General features: G+C 35.7%; 1 protein-coding gene across 1 annotated transcript in view; it reads right to left on the bottom strand.

Moving 5' to 3' along the window:
* Nucleotides 1-21,962, bottom strand: part of COL23A1 (collagen type XXIII alpha 1 chain) — a 307,738-nt gene that overhangs the window by 60,988 nt on the left and 224,788 nt on the right. The window contains exon 6 of the mRNA XM_087955257.1: nucleotides 609-635. Within this exon, the coding sequence (XP_087811383.1) occupies nucleotides 609-635 (27 nt within the window). The remainder of the gene's footprint in view (nucleotides 1-608; nucleotides 636-21,962) is intronic.

Below are 21,962 nucleotides of genomic sequence, written 5' to 3'. Positions count from 1 at the left end.
TTTTTATTTAAAAAAATACAATCATCATCAAACCAACTAGTACAATTGGATCCCATAACAAAGCTTCACCAACATCAAAACACATCCCAATGGATGCACCTGATATTGCAGGCCTGATGACATGGAAGACATGTTCACTGGGTCCCACCATACATTGAATGGATGGAGGCTATAGCATGGCTACTTTGTCAGAATTGGTGGAACAGGCAGAAGTAATTGTGGATAAACGATTCCACATTAATATGAAGCATTAGGGCACTGTGAGCCCCATTAGGTAGACCAATCCAGGAAATAAACTCCACAGGAAGAGTAGAATCATTTAGTTAGTAGATGGGCAGAATAACAGAATCTTAGTAGTTAGTAGGTGGGCAGAATAACAGAATCTTGCAATTCTGTGCTGTACTTCTTCCTCTTTCTTAAAGTACAGAGAATTAGGGAGGTCTGCCTGAGCCATTTCTGAATGTTATCTTATAATTATTGACTTAAAAATACTTTAGCCTCTTCTGCCTTGGCAACAGCTCCTTCGTACCTTTTTAGGGCATCTTCCGTACTCTCTAAGTATATAGTATATATTTATAAATGTATTAATTATTTAGATCATTACTTACTGGCTTTCCATCCAATCCAAGGGGCCCCTAAAAAAAGCAGAAAAGTGTTTTACAGAAAGATATGAATTTGTGGTTTGTCTTTAAAAGTGCCCCACCACCCCAATATTTTGGGATTTTTAAAAATAGTTCTGGAAGTGCCATCTAAAGTCAATAATGTAAGATTAACAGGTGGAAATATTGCAGCCTAGGATGGATCTCTGAGACTTGCCCTCACCAAAGTTTTCTAACACTGCAACAAAGGGAGATGGCTAAGGGGGTTATGGCATTAAAAAACTGAACAAACCAACAGAATTGGTATTTTAAAAATAAAGGCTTGCCTATAATTATGAGATGGAGAGAATCCATACAGCATATGTTTCTATACACCCATTAATTGCACTGATGTATGCAGAGAAGAAGGGACTGTTACTAATCAAGTCACAATTAACTATCTGCGACATATCAAAATCCAAAATCAAAATCCACCTTTTCCATAATGGTCAAACTATTGATGTACTTGCTTCCTGACCATTTCCTCTCCTCCCAAAATAAAGTTTACAAGTAACCTTTGAGGTCTGGAAAAATATGATATTCTCCTAGCAGAACTGAAGATGTAATAGAAGAACTACAGATTTTATTCATTAAATCAAAAACAAATGTTCATTCCATGATCATGTGGGACAACCCTCTGTGAATTTTGTTTAGTAAGGTGTTTAATTACCAAGCAATACTTTTCAATTGTTTTTAAACCACAACCCACATCCTATTAAATACTTTCTCAAATGGAAACCAGTTGGCTCTGTCTTTCAATAACTGCCATCAATATGTTAATAAGTTATTTAATTTAAGACTGTCCCTCATTATATCTGCTAAGTTAATGATGAATCATTCACTGAAAGAGTCGGGCTGCCATATTTCCCCTAAATTCAAATGTTATCCAGATTGAAGAAACAGCAGATGATGCTGGTTAATGCATCATCAGTGGCACAGATCCAAGGCTTTTATTGTGAAAATAAATAATTGTAATTAAGAAAAACTGGAAAATAATACTTGTAAAAAAAAAAGGCATTTATCTCTTTCCCCACTATTTCTTTAATGACTGTAAACTTTAAACACCCTTTCATCTATAAGTAAAAAAAAGAGTAGTTAGAGTGCATAAATGGACAATTGTTCTGTACTGTATAAACACCAAAAGGATATAACTTAATGTTTACTCAATACTCTTTGCAATCTATTTCCAACTATGAAGGTAGTTTTTTTGCTTTGCATTCTAGATGACAGGAATACTCACTATATGCTCTCCTAAACTCTGCTGAAGATGTTATCTAGCTTGGAAATGTAACGTTCGGAAACCAACCCACAAGCTGGGAAAATGAACCTTTACCTTCATATTCATTATATGACTATGTTCTTCTTGTGCAAGAAACATGGAAGGTGAACAAAATATGAATCCATAGGCATTTATCATCTGGCCATAATTATGGATAGTGAAGGAAGCTGGGAAAACACTAGATTTGGGAATGTTGGGATATCAGGCTAAAGCCACAACCTTTTAATAGAAGTGACAGATGCTGCATACCAGTGAAGAACTAGCTACAGTTCCAATGTATTTTGAAATACATGTTATATACATCCTTCTCTGTTTACATGTTCTGATAAAAGTAAAGATAATTTCCCAGTCTAGACTATTGCTCTGACATTTCGCATTCAAGTATTAACTAACATGACTCTGCTTGAGTTATTTGAGCTGATGCTGGCACCTAATAGGGCCATATGTTCTAGTTGGACAGAGTAAATAAAGGTAGATTTGTTTGGGGAGGAAAGTAGTTTGCTAAGAAAGATAAATCTCTAAAGAGAAATCTCTAAATTGGCCACAGGGTCCTCAAGTCCTTGGCCAAGCCTCATGCCTTGGGAATTTAGATACATATCATTGAGAGGCTTCTTCTGACCTCAGCTCTTTGAGAAAGCAGGATTTTCCCCAGATTATTGTATAAACCTTAAAACTCTCAGTATTTTGTCCTAATATTAAAAATGACAAAAATGATAGGTAAGACTATTTAACATATTTACAGAGCATTTAAATACCTAAGTCATACCATCATAAGTATATCATATTTTTCTCTAGATGTATGATCTTCAGAGAATGATTATTTAGTTCCTCAGGAGAGTTTAGCGAGCTAATCTGTACTCTTTAGCCTTGTACGATATCCAGATATCCAGCAGGTAATAATTTGCAGCCCACATTTATATGGGTGAAATATGCAATCCTATGTAATTGATATTGAAAGAGTTAATCTAATTAAAAAAAAACCAGCTACAGCATTTAATTAATTGATTGATTATTTTCAATTATTTTCAATATAGGTACTGCCCAACCCCAACTCCTCATTACTCATAATAAACAATGAAATACAAAACAATACAAAATAAGATAGGATGCAGTTGCTCTGAACAAAAACATAGACCAAAATACATCCGACAAGGAGTTCCATTCATCTTAACCTAACTACTGGGAGAACAATTGGGTCTTCAAGGTCTTCCAGAACTCCCACAGCTCTCTTATTTAGAGAGCAAGAACCACAAAAGAGAAGGGATATTTCCTAGGTCCCAATAGAGAGCACAGTTTCTGGCCAAGCAGAAACCATGGGAGATAGGTGGTTTTTCAAAATATCCAAAATCTATGCCATGGAGGTAATGACCAGCACCTTGACTGCACCTGGAAGCATACTGGCAACCAATACAAATTTCAAATACAGTACAAATACAAATACAACATTCAAACTGTTGTAGTCCTTGACTTACAACAGTTTGTTTAGGACTATTCAAAGTTACGACACTGAAAAAGTAACTTATGACAATTTTTCACAGTAACAACTGATGCAGCATCCGCTGGTCATATGGTCACAATTCAGACATTCTGCAATTGGCATGTATTTATGATGATTGCAGTGTCCTGGGGTTGTGTGATCACTTGGTGTTCTGATAAGCAAAGTCAATGGGGAAACCAGATTCACTTAACAGCCATATTACTAATTTAGCAATGGCAATGATTCACTTAACAACTGTGTCAAGGAAGTTTGTAAAATGGGGAAAAACTCACTGAACACGTTTTATCCAACAATAGAAATTTTGGGCTCAGTTATGGCTGTAAGTCAAGGGCTACCTCTATATAGATGTCACACTCAATGCCCATTACTACTCATGCCATTACATTCTGGACCAGCTGAAACTTCAAGTGGTTTCCAAGTCCCATGTGGAGAATTCAAGCTGGGAGATAACTATGCAGTCCTCCTGGGCTGTCTGAGACACAGGATCAGAGGGAGACTGTTTTACAGTGGTTCCCCATCTTCCTGAAAGGGCAGTTTTAGTGGTAATAGGGAAGGACAGCTCTAGTGTACATCAATGGCAGCTAAAAAACTATTACTCAGAGGAGTTCTCAACATCTCACAAGGCAGCTATATAATAGCTTTGTATGTAAACAATTATCATATCTATAGAAAACAAGTCCTTTGTTTCCCTGTTTTAAAATTTGTTTTGATAAAAAAAATGACAATGTTTTGACAATACTTTTTCATGAGTGCTGAAAAGTTCAAGGGATATATTCAAATATTGTACACGTAATCTCCCTGAAACTTGTTTACAAGTTCAAATCATGCTCAAATGCATGCAATTGAATGGAACATGCTTTGGTATAAAATTACATTTATAATTTATTCATTTAAATGACTTATAAGCTTCCTCAGTCACAATTGCAACTCCAGATAGCTTTTTGCTTGATGCCTTTGAGTCAATTTTTACTCCTGGTGACTGCCTAAACAAGTCCCTCCAGGTTTTTTGGCAAGGTTTTTCAAAGGGGATTTGACATTGCCTCCTTCTTAGGGCTAAGAGATAAGGACTGGCCCAAGGTCACCCAGCTGGCTTTGTCCCTAAAATGGGATTAGAGCTCATGGTCTCCTAACCTGAACTACCAACTAATTTCTAGATAGCTTACAAATTACAAATCATTAATATTAAAATAACAAGAAATGCAATTTGAAGAGTAACACTAAGATTACTAAATCCATTGTCAGGGAACTAGCCCCATATAAAACATAAGTTATAAAGTAGGTCACAAACCAGCCTGTTGAACATGCATGTGGATTGCATGGATTTGGGAATACTACTCCAGAGTTTAACAACAAATATAGAGAAATCCAATTTCTCAAGGCCCACAAGATGGCAGTGCTTTACTGATTAGTCCTGGAGCATGCTGATTCTATCAAAGTCAGCATGTAAAGAATTTTACTAAGTGTTTCTACCCTTCCAAAGGACTTCAAAATTAAGTTTCAATCATTTGTGGGTGCAAATATAACAAACAAAATATTTAGAAAGTAAAGCCAATCAAAGTAATGCTACCATTCAGAATTCTTAAATAATCTGGAAGCTTCCCTTATATTGCCATTTCAAACAGTGAAGTCGAATTCAGAAAAACTTTAAGTAAAACAATGTGGTAACAGCATCAACTCATTCACTGGCATCAACTTTGGCTGAGATCAGCTCTTCTCAACCATCCAGATGTGAATTCTGCCCCCCCAAAATTCCCAGCCAGATAAAATTCCCCCAACTGAGAGAAGACTGATTGAGACACAGACCCTTTTCACAATGTCAGGCCAACAACATCCATCTGGGATACAGATGCAAGCCGATCCTTTTCTGAGTACTAACATGGACAGTAGGTCAGATATACCTTGGATTTGATCCAGTCAAGATCCCATTTCAGAATATGCATCTTTTTGAATGAATTTAGATCCATGGCAGACATGTACTAGCTGTACTTAAAATGCTTAAGAGGAGAGGCATGTTCCAAAGGGGGATCCAATTGCTACTAGTCTTTGATCACTACCGCTTTATAGCATCTTGGATAACTGAGCAAGAGAGTGGCAACACTAGACTTGAATATGTAGTCCAAAGTTAAAACTACTGCTGCCTTATGCATGTTGTTGTGAAGCACCCAAAGTTGCACTCTAAGATAGGTGGCCACACAAATGTTTGAAATTAACAAAATAAAATCCATCATGCTTATTTTAAGGCAGTTTTCACTAACAATCGTGCCTTCCAAATATGGGAAACTTCAGTTCTCAGAGCACCTGGCTAATATGGCCAAAGCCATATACATTGAGGAAGAGAATGGTTGAAATCTGCACATAGAATCATAGGGTTCTATATTACCTGAAATTAAATAAGGGCAAAGTCAACGATATTGTCTCCTGGTGAACACCTTGATATTTTTTTTTCTATTTAGAAAAAAAAAGCAGATTATAATGTTGCTCAAAGAAACTCTGCACCTGGAAGGAAGTAGACAGACAAGATAGAGGATAAATGGAGAACTATGCTGGCTAGGAATTCTGATATGTGGTCCAACACATTAGGGAGAACAGATTGCCTTCTTGTTTGGTAGGGGTGGTGATTCTATTACCTTTTACTGGCTATCCTGGTTAAGGCTGTTGGAAATTATACTTCAACAGATCTGCTGGACCATTATTCTTCATCTCTTGTTATGATGGGTACCTATTTAACAAGTTGCTCAAAAGATTCTGGTATAGAAGAAATCAGGCTTTCATTCCCTTATTTGCTAGGACTCCACCACAGTTCATTCTAATGTTTTGCTAAGCCTTATTTATACTTGGCAAATCTCTGATTTAACCCCTGCAAATATTAGCATTATTTACTGCCTCTCATAATCTGCATGTACAGAGATCTTCCTAAATATTATATTTTTCAATCAAAGAACAGTTTCTAGGGTTGTTCATCTAGTATGAACAAGGATTCCAGAAAACTCCAAGCACAAAAGAGAACTAATCTGTAGGTCATGGCAATAGAACTCTGTTTAGCATTTAGAATTGTTGGCAAAGAGAAGAAAACCTGTTACTAAATGAAAATCTGTGGGTTGTCTGGTTGCCACATGGAGTGGGAGATCATACTCTGGAAATTATTCCCTTAAGTTTTATGAGTGCTCATAAGCAATAAACGCTCCAGGGAATATATTTCTGCAGAAACTCTTGGTGACTGCATTCATGTTGTTTTTGTGGGCAGTGTGGATATTTTCCCCCATTGCCACTGTTGGGTCTCTTTTGTCACTCTAGACCAGACAATCTCAAGGCTGTCCTCTACTACTGATATTTGACCTTCAGGTCACCCACTTTGCTGGTGGAGGGAGCCAGCAGTCTCCAAACCTCATTAACAAAATCCCATCTATCTTTTTCATTTCCACAGGATGTAAAAAGACCTGATGCACAGGAATGCAACTATGTTTTTCAATCTTCATTTTCCACGAGTCATCTTTGATTAACATTAAAATATAACCAAGGGATCCTAATTTCTTGCTTCTCCTATTTTTTTTTGGGGGGGGGGCATACCTTAGTTACAATTGATATAGGAGGATCTGAAAATTTGAGGCTCTGTAATTTCAAAATTACTAATGGGAGAAACTGCATTTGTTTATACACACCAGGCACCAGGCAAGTAATAAAACTCTGAACTGGCCAAGAAGTAAAAGAGAACAGATTGGTTCTCAGAGAGGGCCTTTAAAAGGATGAGTAGATGGGATTGAGATTGAGAGATAGAGGTGAAACAGGTTGTTGATGGTTTTGAGTTTCAAAGTAATCTGTAAGATCTCTAAATCATCCACAATGCAAAAGGCAGCAGGAAGTGTTTGAGGCAGAGAAAAGCTGCAGTATAGCATCTGTTCCTAGTTGTGAAGAATTGGCTCGAGGGAGTGGGGAAATCTGGCTTGAAGAGAAAGCAATTTAGAGATCATTTAGTTAAACAAAAGATATAAAGGAATATTTTGCCTATTCTCTTAGGAAATATATACATTAGCAATCTTATCCCACTACTCTAAAGCAATGGTTTATTCTCAGATTAAGTGCTATTTTAATTCCATAAAAGCTTTGTGACCTTCTTTTCTCTTTTTCACCTAACAAGGTAGCTAAGTGACTTGCCTATGCATACTAGCACATTTAAGTGAATCCTGTGCTAAAATGGGAGATTTTCTGCTGCAACCACAGTACTTATTAGATGCTCAAATGTCTGCCACTACACATTATGGAATCTTAAAATGGAACTAACTATACTGTATATTGTATATGTTTCTACCCAGGTTATCTCATTGGATTTACCCACTGCAGTATGCCATGATTTATTTCATGATTGTTTATTGAATTAACCTCAATTGGCTGGATTCACACTTTGCGCTAAGCTATCAAACTTGCCTTAGAAACTGCAATGACTAGATTCACAAGACACACTAAGCCAAAACCAAGCAACCCACATCATGACTTACTATGATGTTTCATCCCAGCCACTGTCTGCTTGAAGCAGGGCCTCTACAGAGTTAGCAACCACAATTAAAGCAACCACAAGTCTTGTATGCCCAATGCATCCTACTGAAGTCAGAGAATACAAAACAAACTAATAAAATAGAGCCTTATTTCATACCCTCCAAGTCAAACTCACCCACAACTTTTAATAATCTGTTTTTCTTGTATACATTATAGGAAGTGTTGAAATGTTGTTGGAAAGGCCATCCCATTTGCACTGTATAGTTTCCTAGCCACTCTAACCTCATTCTACCTCTTTACTTCATAGTTGATCATTCACATTCTGAGGAACTTTAGAGTCAGTTAACTTTTCAAGTTGGCACAAATGTGGACTAACTCTGAGAGCACTACAACAGTGAGGTGATCATGAAGTGAAAACATCTTTTGTTTATACATAGCAATAGCACTTAGACTTAGATACTGCTTCACAGTGCTTTGCAGCCCTCTCCAAGCGGTATACAGAGTCAGCATATTGTCCCCAACAAGCCGGGTCCTCATTTTACTCACCTTGGAAGGATGGAAGGCTGAATCAACCCTGAGCCTGGTGAGATTTGAACTGCAGGCAGCTGGCAGGCAGCAGAAGTAGCCTGCAGTACTGCACTCTAACCACTGTGCCATCGTGGCTCATACCATGGCTTCTGATCAAAACTTACAATTTACAAAGCAATATTAGAGGCAGCTAATTAAGTCTACTTATTTGATTTTCCAGTAAGTTTCCAGCTTCATTTCTTAAAATCACAAGGACTTTGCCCAAAGTTTAGTAAAAAAAATTCCCTTTCTAAGATCTCAAAGCTGCACTTAGGACCTAGCAACAAAAACTCAAGGACAAGCCTTCAAGAGACACATTGCTTGTCTTGCAAATCCAAGGATCAGCTGCTTCATAATCAAGCAATCAAGTCCACCCATATTAATAGCCCAAGGTTTAAGTCTTTTCTCACTTTCTCATGCCCTTGTATGGTAATGGACATCTTGTTGCTAGCTTCTTGGCACTGATGGTATAAGGCACTTTCGTTATGTTTTGATAATGGCATTAGGTAGACTTAAATTTTTCTTCTTCCCTTCGTTTCAACTCCTCTTAAGTATACATTTTCATGCCAGATCAAGGAATTCTTTTTTAAAATTTCATTTATTTACACTGGTAGATGCAAATTGATATTTTGGTGACTAGCATTGAACATGCATTTGTCAATATAGAACAAATTAAGTCTACATATACTGGTTCTGAATAAGTTTCTTATTAGCATTGATTGGATTGTCATTATGTTTCTGTTTTAAAATATGCTTTTACTATGTTGTTATAATTGTGTAACAGTTCCCAAATAGTAGCAAAGAACATTTCTAAAGACCGTCTGATTTTATGAAACAAGAACACTCTGGAGAGACGTCATGGTGCTTTAAGAGCACATCATTAAAAACTGCATTATTGTTAATGTCTTGAATTGGTTGCTTTGAATAGTGTTACTGTTTTTATTGCTTTAAAATGTTTTTTTTTTAACTTTTAACTGTAATACATTTTATGAACTGTAAGCCACCCAGAGGCATTGACTGAGATGGGTGGCCATAGAAATTGAACAAACAAATAAACAATGCAGTTGCCAAGGATGCAATGTAAAATCTCTCTCTCTATTTTAAGAGCTATATACATTATGAGTAAAAAATGCAACAAGATTTACAGTACATAATAAACTTGGTAGTTTGCTGTAAGGTACCAATAATTTGGAGTTAACAGTATCCAACAGGCAATAAATGCATGCAACTTAACTAAAGTTTGTTATATATAACTATTATATCTATAGGAAGTGTAGCTAAAGTCCATAGAAATACTTCATTAAATGCAAGTAAGAAATTTGAGTGCCCTCACTGGAGCAGCCATATTACTAAAATTCAGCATGTCTGACATATGCTTGTATTTCCATTCTATACTATATGGTTTTAAACATCACACTAGATTTATTAAATTCTGGCTTAATATACTTTAACCATGTAATTACATTTAACACAGAGAACAATTTTACCATGATGGTTTAGACCAGGGCTGTCAAATTTCCAGCCCGCGGGCCAGATGTGTCACACACTGGCCACGCCCACACCTGGCTTGGTGAAATGAAAAAAAGTCCCAATATGTCACGTGATGCTGCCATGATGACATGAGTTTGACACCCCTGGTTTAGAGAAATTCTGCAATAAAATGTGTTGTGTCAAAGGTGCTCTTCAGTGCTCTTCATAAGAAGACACCAAAATACAATTTCTAAATTAAAGAATTGATAAGATATAAATGTGAACTATTTATACAACTTATTTTGCTGTATAAGAACTTATATATACTTCATTAACTGATTTACATTTGCTTTTATGTATGAGCTTCACACATGTATATATACAAACACGCAAAGACATACACAAAAACATATTTTGTAATTATTAGTGGTAGACATGGCTTTTCTGCTTATTTGCAATTTGGAAATATACTTGGTACAATAAAATCATGGATTAACTTTCTTGTTTTTTAAGGCAGTTCACAGATTAGAATATAAAGTACTTGAAAACATTTAGATATTTGGGATGGTCTTGTTTATGACAAGTCAGAAAGACATGTATTCTGCTTTAATTATGGGTGGATCCCACATATCCAGTATAAACCACATATATAAATACATAGTTTTATGGCTCTCTTTTATATTATCCTGTGATCTGACTGCACTGGTAGAAAAAGGAGCGTCTTTGGAACATTTTCCAGACTTGGAGCTGGCTGTCCCCAAGTATTGTCAAAAACATGTGGTTTGAGAACTGCAGAAAATTTGGCAATCTCTTTGATCTTTCCAAGAGGGAAGTGTTTCTAAGAGTGATGTTTAACTAGAAAAAAGATCCCCCAAAATAAAATAATAAATTAATGACTATAATGAAAATTGGGTTACAAAGCAAAGTGTTGGTTGAGTAAATAATATGCTCATCTGAAGCCACCCTTGTTTTGTATTAAGATCCTGCTGCAGAAGAAATATAAAAATGCTCACAATTGGTGGCTCACAAAACTGCAGAAAAAACAATTACTACCAACCTGCCTTCAATCGAGGACTTGTATACTGCATGAGTCAAAAAGAGGGCTGTAAAAATATTTACAGACTCCTCACATCCCGGACATAAACTGTTTCAACTCCTTCCCTCAAAATGTCATTGCACCCTAACCCTAACCCAGAACAGCAAGACACAAGAACAGTTTTTTCCCCAAAAGCCATCACTCTGCTAAACAAATAATTCCCCCAACCCTGTTCAACTATTACAAAGTCTGCACTACTATAACTGTTAAATCTTGTCATCATTCCTTATCACCCATCCCCTCCCACTTGTGACTGTATGACTGTAACTTTGTCGCTTGTATACTTACAATTTATATTGACTGTTTCCTAGTATGATTGATTCCTTATTGTACCCTATGACTATCATTAAGTGTCATACCTTATGATTCTCGACTCCTGATGAATGTATCTTTACTTTTATGTATACTGAGAGTATTTACACCAAGACAAATTCCTTGTGTGTCCAATCACACTTGGCCAATAAAGTATTCTATTCTGTTCTGTTCTGTTCTGTTCTGTTCTGTTCTATTCTATTCTATTCTATTCTATTCTATTCTATTCTATTCTATTCTATTCTATTCTATTCTATTCATCACTTCTCCTCACTGTTCCACTGCTCTTTCTGCCATTCTGGTATGCCTGGAGTGCAGCACACTGAATCCTCCATCCTTAGGAGGATTCAACATTCTGTTTAGATAATGGGAACACACCTCAGGATTTTCAGTGGAAGTTCTTCCTATCTAAACACTATACAGGTAGTCCTCGACTTACGACCACAATGGAACCCAACATTTCTGTTGCTAAGTGAGGTAGTTGTTAGGTGAATTTTGACACATTTTATGACTTTTCTTGCCACAGTTGTTAAGTGAATCACTGCAATTGTTAAGTTACTAACACAATTCTTAACTGAATCTGGCTTCCCCATTGACATTAGTTGTCAGAAGGTTGCAAAAGGGGATCACATGACCCCAGGACACTGCAACCGTCCTAAATATCAGTCAGTTGCCAAGCATCTGAATTTTGATCATGTGATCATGGGGATGCTGCAAGAGTCATAAGTGTAAAAAAATGTTGTTACTTTTTTCAGTGCTATTGTAAATTTGAACAGTCATTGAATGAGCTGTTGTAAGTCGAGGACTGCCTGTAAAATTCTGTGAATGGAATTTCCCTGAGAAGGGAAGGATGAAGACAAATATACTGAAATGAAACATAATACATTTCATATTTATAATCAGCTAGTATATGACTGAGGAGAGCCAAACTGGAAACTGGGAAACTGTGAGTTCTAGTTCTGTTTTAGTATAAAACTACCTGAGTGACTTGAGCTGGTCATTCTCTCTCAATGACCGAAAGAAGGCAATGACAAACCATCCTCCAAATGTTGTCAAGAAAATTGCAGGACTAATCTGGGCAGTTGTCGTTGACTCAAAGGAATACTAATGCTAATACAAATCCACCTGTCCCAGCTTGTTGGAAAGGACTCAATAGATGGATTAAAAATAATGCAAAATCCAGTCAAACCATCTGGCTGTCTATGTAACAACAACAATGGCAATACAGCTGAAGAACTGGCAGCTGTGATTTTATGTTGTATACCAGGGGTGTCAAACTGGTAGCCTGCGGGCTGGATGCATCATACGCCAGCCATGCCCACCCCAGTTCTGCAAAGGGGAAAAAGCACTGTGATCCATCACATGACAGCAATGTGATGCCACAAGTTTGACGCCCACGTTGTATACAGCAATAAAAGAAAGTAACATAACTGCTTCATGTTGGGGAATTTTTTTTTCTCAGGTTAAATTATTTTGGCTCTGTTCTCCATTATTTTCTCTTAAACTCCAGTCAGAAGCTGGAGCAGTGGTTGTCTATCAGCTCAACAGCTGGCTGATATGCTCTCCTTATGGATTGTTTTCCATCTGTTAAAGGCATTGCCAGTTGCACTTCTGCTGATATTCTTTATATCATTGCAAAGAACAGCTAATTTATAGGAACACTAAAACAGATGAGCTCTCCCTTGAAAGGAGTCCAAATGTTCACTTTTGATACAAAATAATGTTTGAACATCAATCTAAAAACTGGAGAGCTTCTCTAAAATGCTCCTGGATGTTGGAAACAGGATCCACCGACCAAACATTCAGGTACCTTGCCTCTTCTTTTGCTCACAGTATGTTTTATAGCTACTATTAAAAGCTTTTTGCTTTCACTGCTTTTATGGTGGTTTTGTTTTGTACCTCACTGCTGTGAACCACACAGAGTTCTGCCTTTTAAACTGAGCAGCCATGTAAGTCTTTTAAATAAATAAAGGGTAATCTAGATGTTACTATTCTATTTTTTCTATAAATAATTTGAACCATTAAATGCAACATTATGGAGACACCCTGCTGACTTTATAGATTAGCTGAAAAAATCTACTTCTACAATCTGTTTTTCATTTTATTCTTTTTTCTACCAGATGCAGCTCTCTATAGTGCTAGCGTAAGCATCAGAAACTATTCCTGTCTTAGTTTTTTTTTCTATGCTCCTTTAACAGTATTCTATGGTACCAGTTTTATGAGATTTAATGCCCTCAAAAAAGTTGATCTAAAACTGGACAGCATGTAAAATTAAAAGTAACAAGCCAGTGTCTTCCAAGAAGTCATAAATAAAGGTCAACATAGGCATGTAAGGAATGAAACGTAGTGCAGATTGTACTCCAGACCTCAGTAATTGATTACTCTTTATTGCCCCATTAACTTAAATAGCCTTCTTGCAGAGTAAATATGCCATCTTCTATAAAAGCAAAGCTAACTGAACCTACATTAGTGAATCCAAAATAGAGTCTGGTAATTTTGGTTCCTCTCCCTACTCTTCTGCAACAAATGTTGAAAAGAAGCAAAAATAAATATTTTTTGTGTGGAGAGGCAGACTTATATAAGACCAATTGTCACATCTTTTTCATTTTGGAAATTTGCTTGGCACATCTAACTTCTTCATTTTCCCTATCCCAGATGCTTTTACAGCAAGATTCTGCAAACCTTATACCTAATTACAGTTGTGCCACAAGAGGCCAGGCAATAATGCTCTACAGATAATGATGTTCAGCTCAGAGGAAATAACTATCAACATTCTTCACCTGGTGTCATCCAGACTGTTGGACTTCAATTCCCTAAATCCCCCATTCAACAAACTAACATTCCCACTACGTAAGAAGGACGGAGGGGAAGTAATAGTGGTTAGACAAATTGCTGGGACAAAAGATATTTCTCTTAATGCCAACTGTGGGTTGGCATTACACAAAGGAAGAACAAGGCATCTGGGGTGAAACAACAGAATATAAACTTCCAGCTTGCTGGTCTGTTGCCAGTCACATGCAATATTTTTTTCAGAGGTTTTGAAATCAGAAGATTTCATTGCCCTATTAAATACTCTTTATCTATTAGTTCTTCTGTAATTATAACCATTAATTGGGCATATGGGCTCTGTAAACACAATGAAGCAGCAAGCTGTGGTCTAATGGAACATCTGTGGTTCATCCCTTCATTCTGCTATATTTACAGCTGAAGTATCTTCTACTTCCAAAAGTTGCAGGAAGTTATAATGAGATGCCACTTCTCCAATTTTCTGTATGTTTGGGATTCAAAGAAATCTATAGACACTGCCACAATATCAATTTCCATTAACTTAACAGTAATTGACCTCTAGAAGCAGAATACCCTAACTCATTCACACAATTATACTTCATAATGGATAGCTATGAAAACTTCCACAAAGAGTGAGAAATAATATTTGGCAACTTCCTCTTCCTCTGTAGCTTTGCCACTCTTTGACAAAATCTTTCTATACAACATTAAGGGAAATGGCTTTGGAACAATATAGAAGAAGGGAAAAATCTCTTAAAATGACACCACTCCCTGCTCTACAGACATTATGTCCTTTTAAGCAAAGACATACCATCCAACATTTTAAAGGCGTGACTGTTAGAATTTACATCCAAAAACCTCCAAATATATCAGACAGGCTTTTAGTGAATTCATTGTACTTCAATGAATTTTATGTTTAATGAGTGAAGCATTAACTATTAAATTTATTGCCAGCAGATAGTTATTAAAATGATTTATTATGTTTTTATTTAAATAACTATTGCTTAATCCTAAAATATTAGATTGGTTAGTTAATGGTTTATTTGATTTTACCTCAATAAAATTTTTGGGTAGACTTTGTACAAGTTACTTTTTGTATCTAGAATAAAGATAGAAAATAGATGGCTGTAAATAGTAGGGGCTATTTTATTTAAATTTGAAATCAATTACAAGATTAATTTACATAAAGCAAAAAATATGATATGTAAATATTCCCCTAAAGTCTGGGGAGAAAACTAAAATAAGATTATACAATTTTTGCTAGAAAAATTGCTACCTCATACTGCAATAATTTAGACTGTGTGCACATTTGTGTACAGTCAATGATCTGGGATTTTATGGGCCAATTATAAGTAAAACAGTAGAGAAATAGATTGATGACTGTATTGTACCAAAATTAATGAGCTAAAAACTTGCATAAAGAAATATCAAAGAAAAAAATAGCAAAATTATAAATAGGCAGAAACTGCTAGATTCTAATATTTTATCTGAAAAGAAAGCAAAATAATAATAATATTATTCTGAAAGGCCACAGGATGAAATAATTATTAAATGATCATTTGAAAAGGCTGCAGATAAGCTTACAATAAGAAAAATTTCAGTACACCTGTTCTGTGTACTGCTGTAATAAGTATATGTTTATTTCAATTGGGGAATACTATTAATGACTTAAAGAGCTACTAAATCTGCTACTAACATAATGTAAATTCTACACTGGTCCCCTGAAACCTATTGGTATTCATAAAGCAAAGCAAAAATGAGAATAACACTGACTAATTAATAGAACAGTTATTGATTACCATGTTCCAGGGTAACAAGGAGATGTACAATTTTCACCAATTTCCTATCCTCCTTTAATTCCCACATCATTTCCCACTGTGTACAGAAGATTTCTCAACTATCTGAAGATTTCCATAAGGCACGGAGATTACAAATGCAGGCGGGAAAATAAACAAGCCTTGCCTTTCTTCCTATGCTCCAGGGCAAAACTTCTAGATTAATCCATGATAAGATCCTGCATTTAATTTGTAATATTATTCTGTTATAAAGAGGGAACTAGTAGAAGTGAGGTGTAAGAATGCATTAGAGAAAGAGTTATTCCACAGGAATAGATACTGGGTTTTATTAAAGTCCAACACCAATTAAATATTTGAATGTTAAAGAAAACATTAATAGATTTTTAATCAGCAATTATATTAACCAGATACATTTTAATAGCGTCACTGAGTTATTCATACTTTATCATACTTGAATCTATCCTATGATAAATATTTTTCAAGTTAATGTTTTAAGATATTCTTAATTCAACTTTTATGTGTAAGATACATAAAACAATGCATTTAGATAGAACATCAGGAGTTAATTTGGAATGCAAAGATTTTGATAGCTTGTTATAATTTTTGTAATATTTTTATTGGACTGATAAATAAATTATATATTTTTAGAATAAGTTGAGTAGAAGTTTTTTTTTAAGTATTATTAATGGATTAGTGTATATTATTCAATGTTAAATTCACTTAGTCCACTTTATGAAATGGTTGTCCCTTCCAGATGTCATGGGGTTTATGAAGTTAGTCAATTATTAGGGGTGCTGGGAAATCTAGCCTGGTAGTCTGTGGATCAGTTCCCAATTCCTGACATGAATAGTAAGATATTTATGTGAGTGTGTGCATTTTTATTCTGTATTTAAAATATATTTACTAAGAAATAATTAACACAAGTTAATTAAAGAGGTAACTATCATTGATCCAATGACTAGCATATTAATTGGTGTTTATTCTGATAGCCTTATGCTCCATTAAAAAGAACCGCCATGCATTTCTTGGGTAAGAAAGCCCATATGCTGTAAGACTGTTAAGGTTCTTGATAACATTATGGTTATCAGAGTAGGATTTTAAATCTATTTTGTATCTATTTTTAAGGATATGTTTTTCTTTTTTCAATGTTTCCTCTTATGATTCTGGCAGAGAACCAATTTGGGGTTGTGGCTAGAAAGGATTAAGGCTAGAAAGTGGGAAGTCATGAGTTCTACTCCTACCTTAGGCATGTAGCCAGCTGGATAACCTTGAGCCAATCACTACTCCTGCTTCCTAGGAAGGAGGAAACAGTGAAAAAAACCTTGCCCAAAATCCTGCAGGGATTCATCTAGAGAGTTGCTAGGAGTCAAAACTGACTTAAAGGCAACAACAACAACACACAAACTGAACAAAAAAGAAAAAAAGTTTCTTGCAAAATATAGTATAAGTTCTCTAGAACGATGCTAGAAACAAATAAAAAGGGACAAATTCCTTATCATCTCTCTAAAGAAGTTTGTATCTGCACCTATCCCTACCCCATTCTCTCCTCCTTGCCTTCAGGAACTCAGCAAAATGGAACTACAGTGCTCCCTGAAGATCTGGATGATGCCATCTTTCAGTGCAATTCATTGGTATCCCAAATGTGTTTTTTCAAAGGCAACTAGACTTTGTTTTTTGCTTGAAGACATTTCACTTCTCATTCAAGAAGCTTCTTCAATTCTTCAGCTGAAGAAACCAAAGAAGCTTCTTGGATGAGAATCGAAACATCTTCAGGCAAAAAACAAAGTTCAGTTGCCTTTGGGACAACCATGACCTGGATGACTGAGAATCGCCATAGAAATTAATTGAAGGTTTCCATTTCTGCTTTACATATCTATGGTTGGTATTCTGGATGTAGATATAGATCAGTATACAAAGGAAGTGGGGAGAACTTATATTTTCAAGAGAACCACAATCCTAAAAAATGGAACAGAGAAAGATGATTATTTACATAGCCTACAAAACACTAGAGGGTGCCTCTGAGCTTAGGAAAAAAGTCTACCAGACAAAATTTGAAACAAAAAAGGAAAGAAATATAGTATTATAAATACCCCCCTCAAATACACCATTACTTAAAATGTGCATATGGCTGTACATATCTCAGTAGGATATTTATGTTGGAAACAAAGAAAGTGTCTAAAACATTAATTCAGTGCTAGGGCCTGCAGATGTCTTCCAAATATAGAGTTCAATTCTGTCAGTCTTATTCTTGCTGACTGGTACTTCATTACTCAAATAACTGAATCCAGATCAACAAGGTTGCTTCAAGATGGTAAAAGGTTAAGGTTAAATGAGGCTATCAAGTTTTAGTCTCCTCTAACCCCTTCTGCCCCGACAGCAGTTCAAAGAAAGAAAACAGCATTCAAAGTGCAAAAATTAACATCACATGACTCTTGATAAATTAATAAAATAAAATTTTAACTGCAAAAAACCCTCCATGATATGGATTCTTAGAATGAGGAACTTTCCCCTTTTCAACACAGCATGGGAACAATCCATTTTCAGTAGATAAATATAAATATATATGAGCTTAGTGTAGCTTTGTGGTTTCCAAACTAGAAGAAATTGATTGAAATAAGGGAAGTGCAGACAGATCTTATAACTGCATACACAAACATAACTAGGCCAATTACTTCATGTGTATTATATTACATGATTAAATAATTAGGAATGAAGCAAAGGTGGCATCTTCAAAATATTTTTATGAATAGAATGTAATATCTGTTAAGGCAACCCTTTTGCTATGTCTACACTGCAAATTTCACCAGGAATGAGACAGAGAGTATACAAATTGTTCTGAGTTTCCCAGGAGAAAGCACATTTTATCATTTCCTAAGTTCACCATAATCAGCTTACAATCGATTTTGCTAAAGTTTTGTTTCTGCACAACCCATTAAAACTTTATATTGGCCCAGAAATAGGGTGACTGTTTCCTAATTAAAAGCTGGTGGCAGCATATTTTAGTGCTCTATTCTAAATGTTGAGCTTTTTATTAGGTACAGAAATAATACACTAGTTAAGTATCGTTTTTACCTTTAGGAACACTCCTGGCCGATGATGTGGATGATTGGCAGAAGCCTGAAGTACAAAATTGTTTTGAGTGCTACCTAGGCTTCTTAGATACCTAAGATGATCAGAAGATAAGGAATCCTGCCTAGCCTTTAGAGTAGTGTTTCTCAATATTGAGCACTGGAAGATGTGTGGACTCAGAAGAATCTTTAAAACCATGGTTCTAAGATAAATCTTAACAATGACCTAATTTTACAAAAAAAATCAAGATTTTGTGAGAAGAACAAACTTTTGAGGCATCAAAAGAAGTCCTAACCTGGAGGGAAAGAAAGATACCCTTGCTGCTCCTGTTCTTGTTTTTGCTTTTTCAGATACCTCTATTTTGCCTTCCCAAAATAGCTGGGCTATTTCGCTGCAGCAGACAAGAAAGTAATTACTGTAGGTGCTTGCCAGGGGACAAGATCAAGTCTGCCCACACATAGCTGTCCAGGTATTATTAGTACAGATCAGAAGGGCCATTCCTTGTAGATCAGAGAATCCCACAGTTGACAGGTGCCAAAGTAATCATCTAATTCACCCCCTCCCCTTTCTCAGAGCAGGGTCCATAGAGCATCTCTGTCAGCACAACCTCTGTTGGAAGACTTCGACAGTTTGTGAACTCGTCACTTCATCGGATAACCTGTTCCATTGCCCAACAGTTCATAAACTCAGGAAATTCCTCTGATGTCTAACCTAAACTTCTTTCCTTGTACCATTAACCCACTGGTTCATGTTCAGTCTTCAGGAGTAATGAGCTCTCTACTGAGTGACAACTTTTCAGATATTTGAATACAGCTACCATATCTTCCCTCAGTCTTATCTTTTATAAGCTAAACATGCCTAGATCATTCCATTGTTCCTAATCAAACTTTGATCAACTTGATAGCTGTCTTCCGAACTTCCTAGAATTTGTTAGCGTCCTTTTTAAACTAAGCTACCTAGAATGGATACAGTACTCTAAGCAGGGTCTGGTCTAGGTAGAGTAGAGTGGAACAATTACTGTACTTCCCATGATCTAATCCAACTGGATTTTCTACTGTTTTGCTTTTTTTTGTCAAACTTAAAATCTAATTGTCACGATCCTTATGACAATGATACCATGATTCCCTGTATTTCTAGGTTTTGCACAACTGAAGCACAGATCTTGAAGGACTGGGCAAATTTTTAGACACAGAGTCACTGTCTAGAATCTAGATAGTCATCAAACTGTGCATGAATGCCAAAAAACAGTAAATTAAACTCTCAAATGTTTTTTCCTCCAGGGACAGACAGGAGCAAGCAAGGTTGCTAACCTTCTAACCCAATTCTCTATAATTAAAATCCAATCAGACAATCAGATTAATTAAAAGTGTTTCTATAGGATTCAGAAACAGACGGAAAACATTTTAAACTGCTCAATGTTTTGCATGTACATTGGAAAATAAAACACATAGTATATTTGACAATAAGCAATGGGGATGGAATAGAGAATGACTTTAATTCTACTTGACAAAAGCTGTGCTCATAAATGTAGTTATGAAAGGAAGCACAGTTAGTTTCTCTTTTCTCTTCCAAGTTGGTTGCATTTTTTTATTTTCAGCTTTAGATCAAAATGAAACAAGGGTTCCTCTATAAAGGAACAAAAAATAAATAAAAAAGAAAACACTAATTAAAAAGAAAGTTCAATGCAATTAGGAATGGCATTGTTTTTAATGGCTAAAAAAATGCCCTGAATCACAACATGTTGTTGCATATGACACACCCTTAACCTAACTGAACTCAAGGACAAAAATGGAATTGTCCTCTAGCTGGGGATAGAGTTGGAGTTCTGCAATGAAAACTGAAAAGAAAAATCCTATTTTGCACATGTCTGTTCATTCCAGATGGATTTGTTTAATTTTTCTGGCATTCAAGCAACAGGATAGTCTAGAATTATTTCCACATATCATTTAAGATGGATATTGTCAAACATATTTCTCAAAAAAAAAATCCATACAAAAAAAATCTTCTAAAACTTTTCTCTACAAAACAAATTCATGAATTGAATTAGTTTACTCTTACAAGGAAGCAAGAAGTTAATGCTAGAAAAAGTTTTAAAACATTTTAATTGTTGTTATGATTTTTTATATTGTAGAATACAACATACCTATATCTTATTTAAGAATCACAATCATTTAAGAATCAAAATTTTACTTCAGCAGCATCCTAGGTTCTCTGTGCTGCACAGGAAGTAAATTTAATTAACCAATATTTATTCTCTGGAAAAATAATAATAATAATAATTATCAGGACTTGAAAATCGAACTGCAGAGACTCTGGCATAAACCAGTGCAGGTGGTTCCAGTGGTACTCGGCACACTGGGTGCTGTGCCTAAAGACCTAGGCAAGCACTTAAAAACAATTGGCGCTGACAAAATCACCATTGGTCAGCTGCAGAAGGCCACCTTACTGGGATCTGCTTGCCTAATCCACCAATACATCACACAGTCCTAAACACTTGGGAAGTGTTTGACTAGTGATTTGTGATACGAAACCCAGCATAGTTATCTTGTTTGCTATGTACACTGTCATTTTGTGTATAATAATAATAATATTAAAAATATTAATAATAATAATAATAATAATAACAACAACAACAACAACAATGGGAAGAATAAGGAAATAAGATTAGCTCTTTATTATTATAATTAAACAGCCATTTCTGGTTAGCATTGGTTTCCACTATCTTGAATTGTTCTCAAAGCATTGCTGTGAAACTAAGCTGAAGCTAGCTAGAGAGGATAATGTTCCACTCAGACAGAGGTGTTATATAAACATGGAACAGGTGTCTCTGACACTCAAGGCCTGGAAAAGAACAGTCAAAAGTCTACTGGGTTGAAAGAGTAAAAGGACAAGATCAACTCTGAAATTGGCATAAATATCTTTACACACACACACACACACACACACACACACTGCAGTT

The sequence above is a fragment of the Notechis scutatus genome, chromosome 2 (assembly GCF_049901735.1).
Source record: "Notechis scutatus isolate UNSWTSFEM ecotype Mainland chromosome 2, rNotScu1.2, whole genome shotgun sequence".
NCBI classification, from domain to species: Eukaryota; Metazoa; Chordata; class Lepidosauria; order Squamata; family Elapidae; genus Notechis; species Notechis scutatus.
The sequence above is the reverse complement of the archived record's forward strand: the minus strand, read 5'-3'. Positions and strand labels throughout refer to the sequence as shown.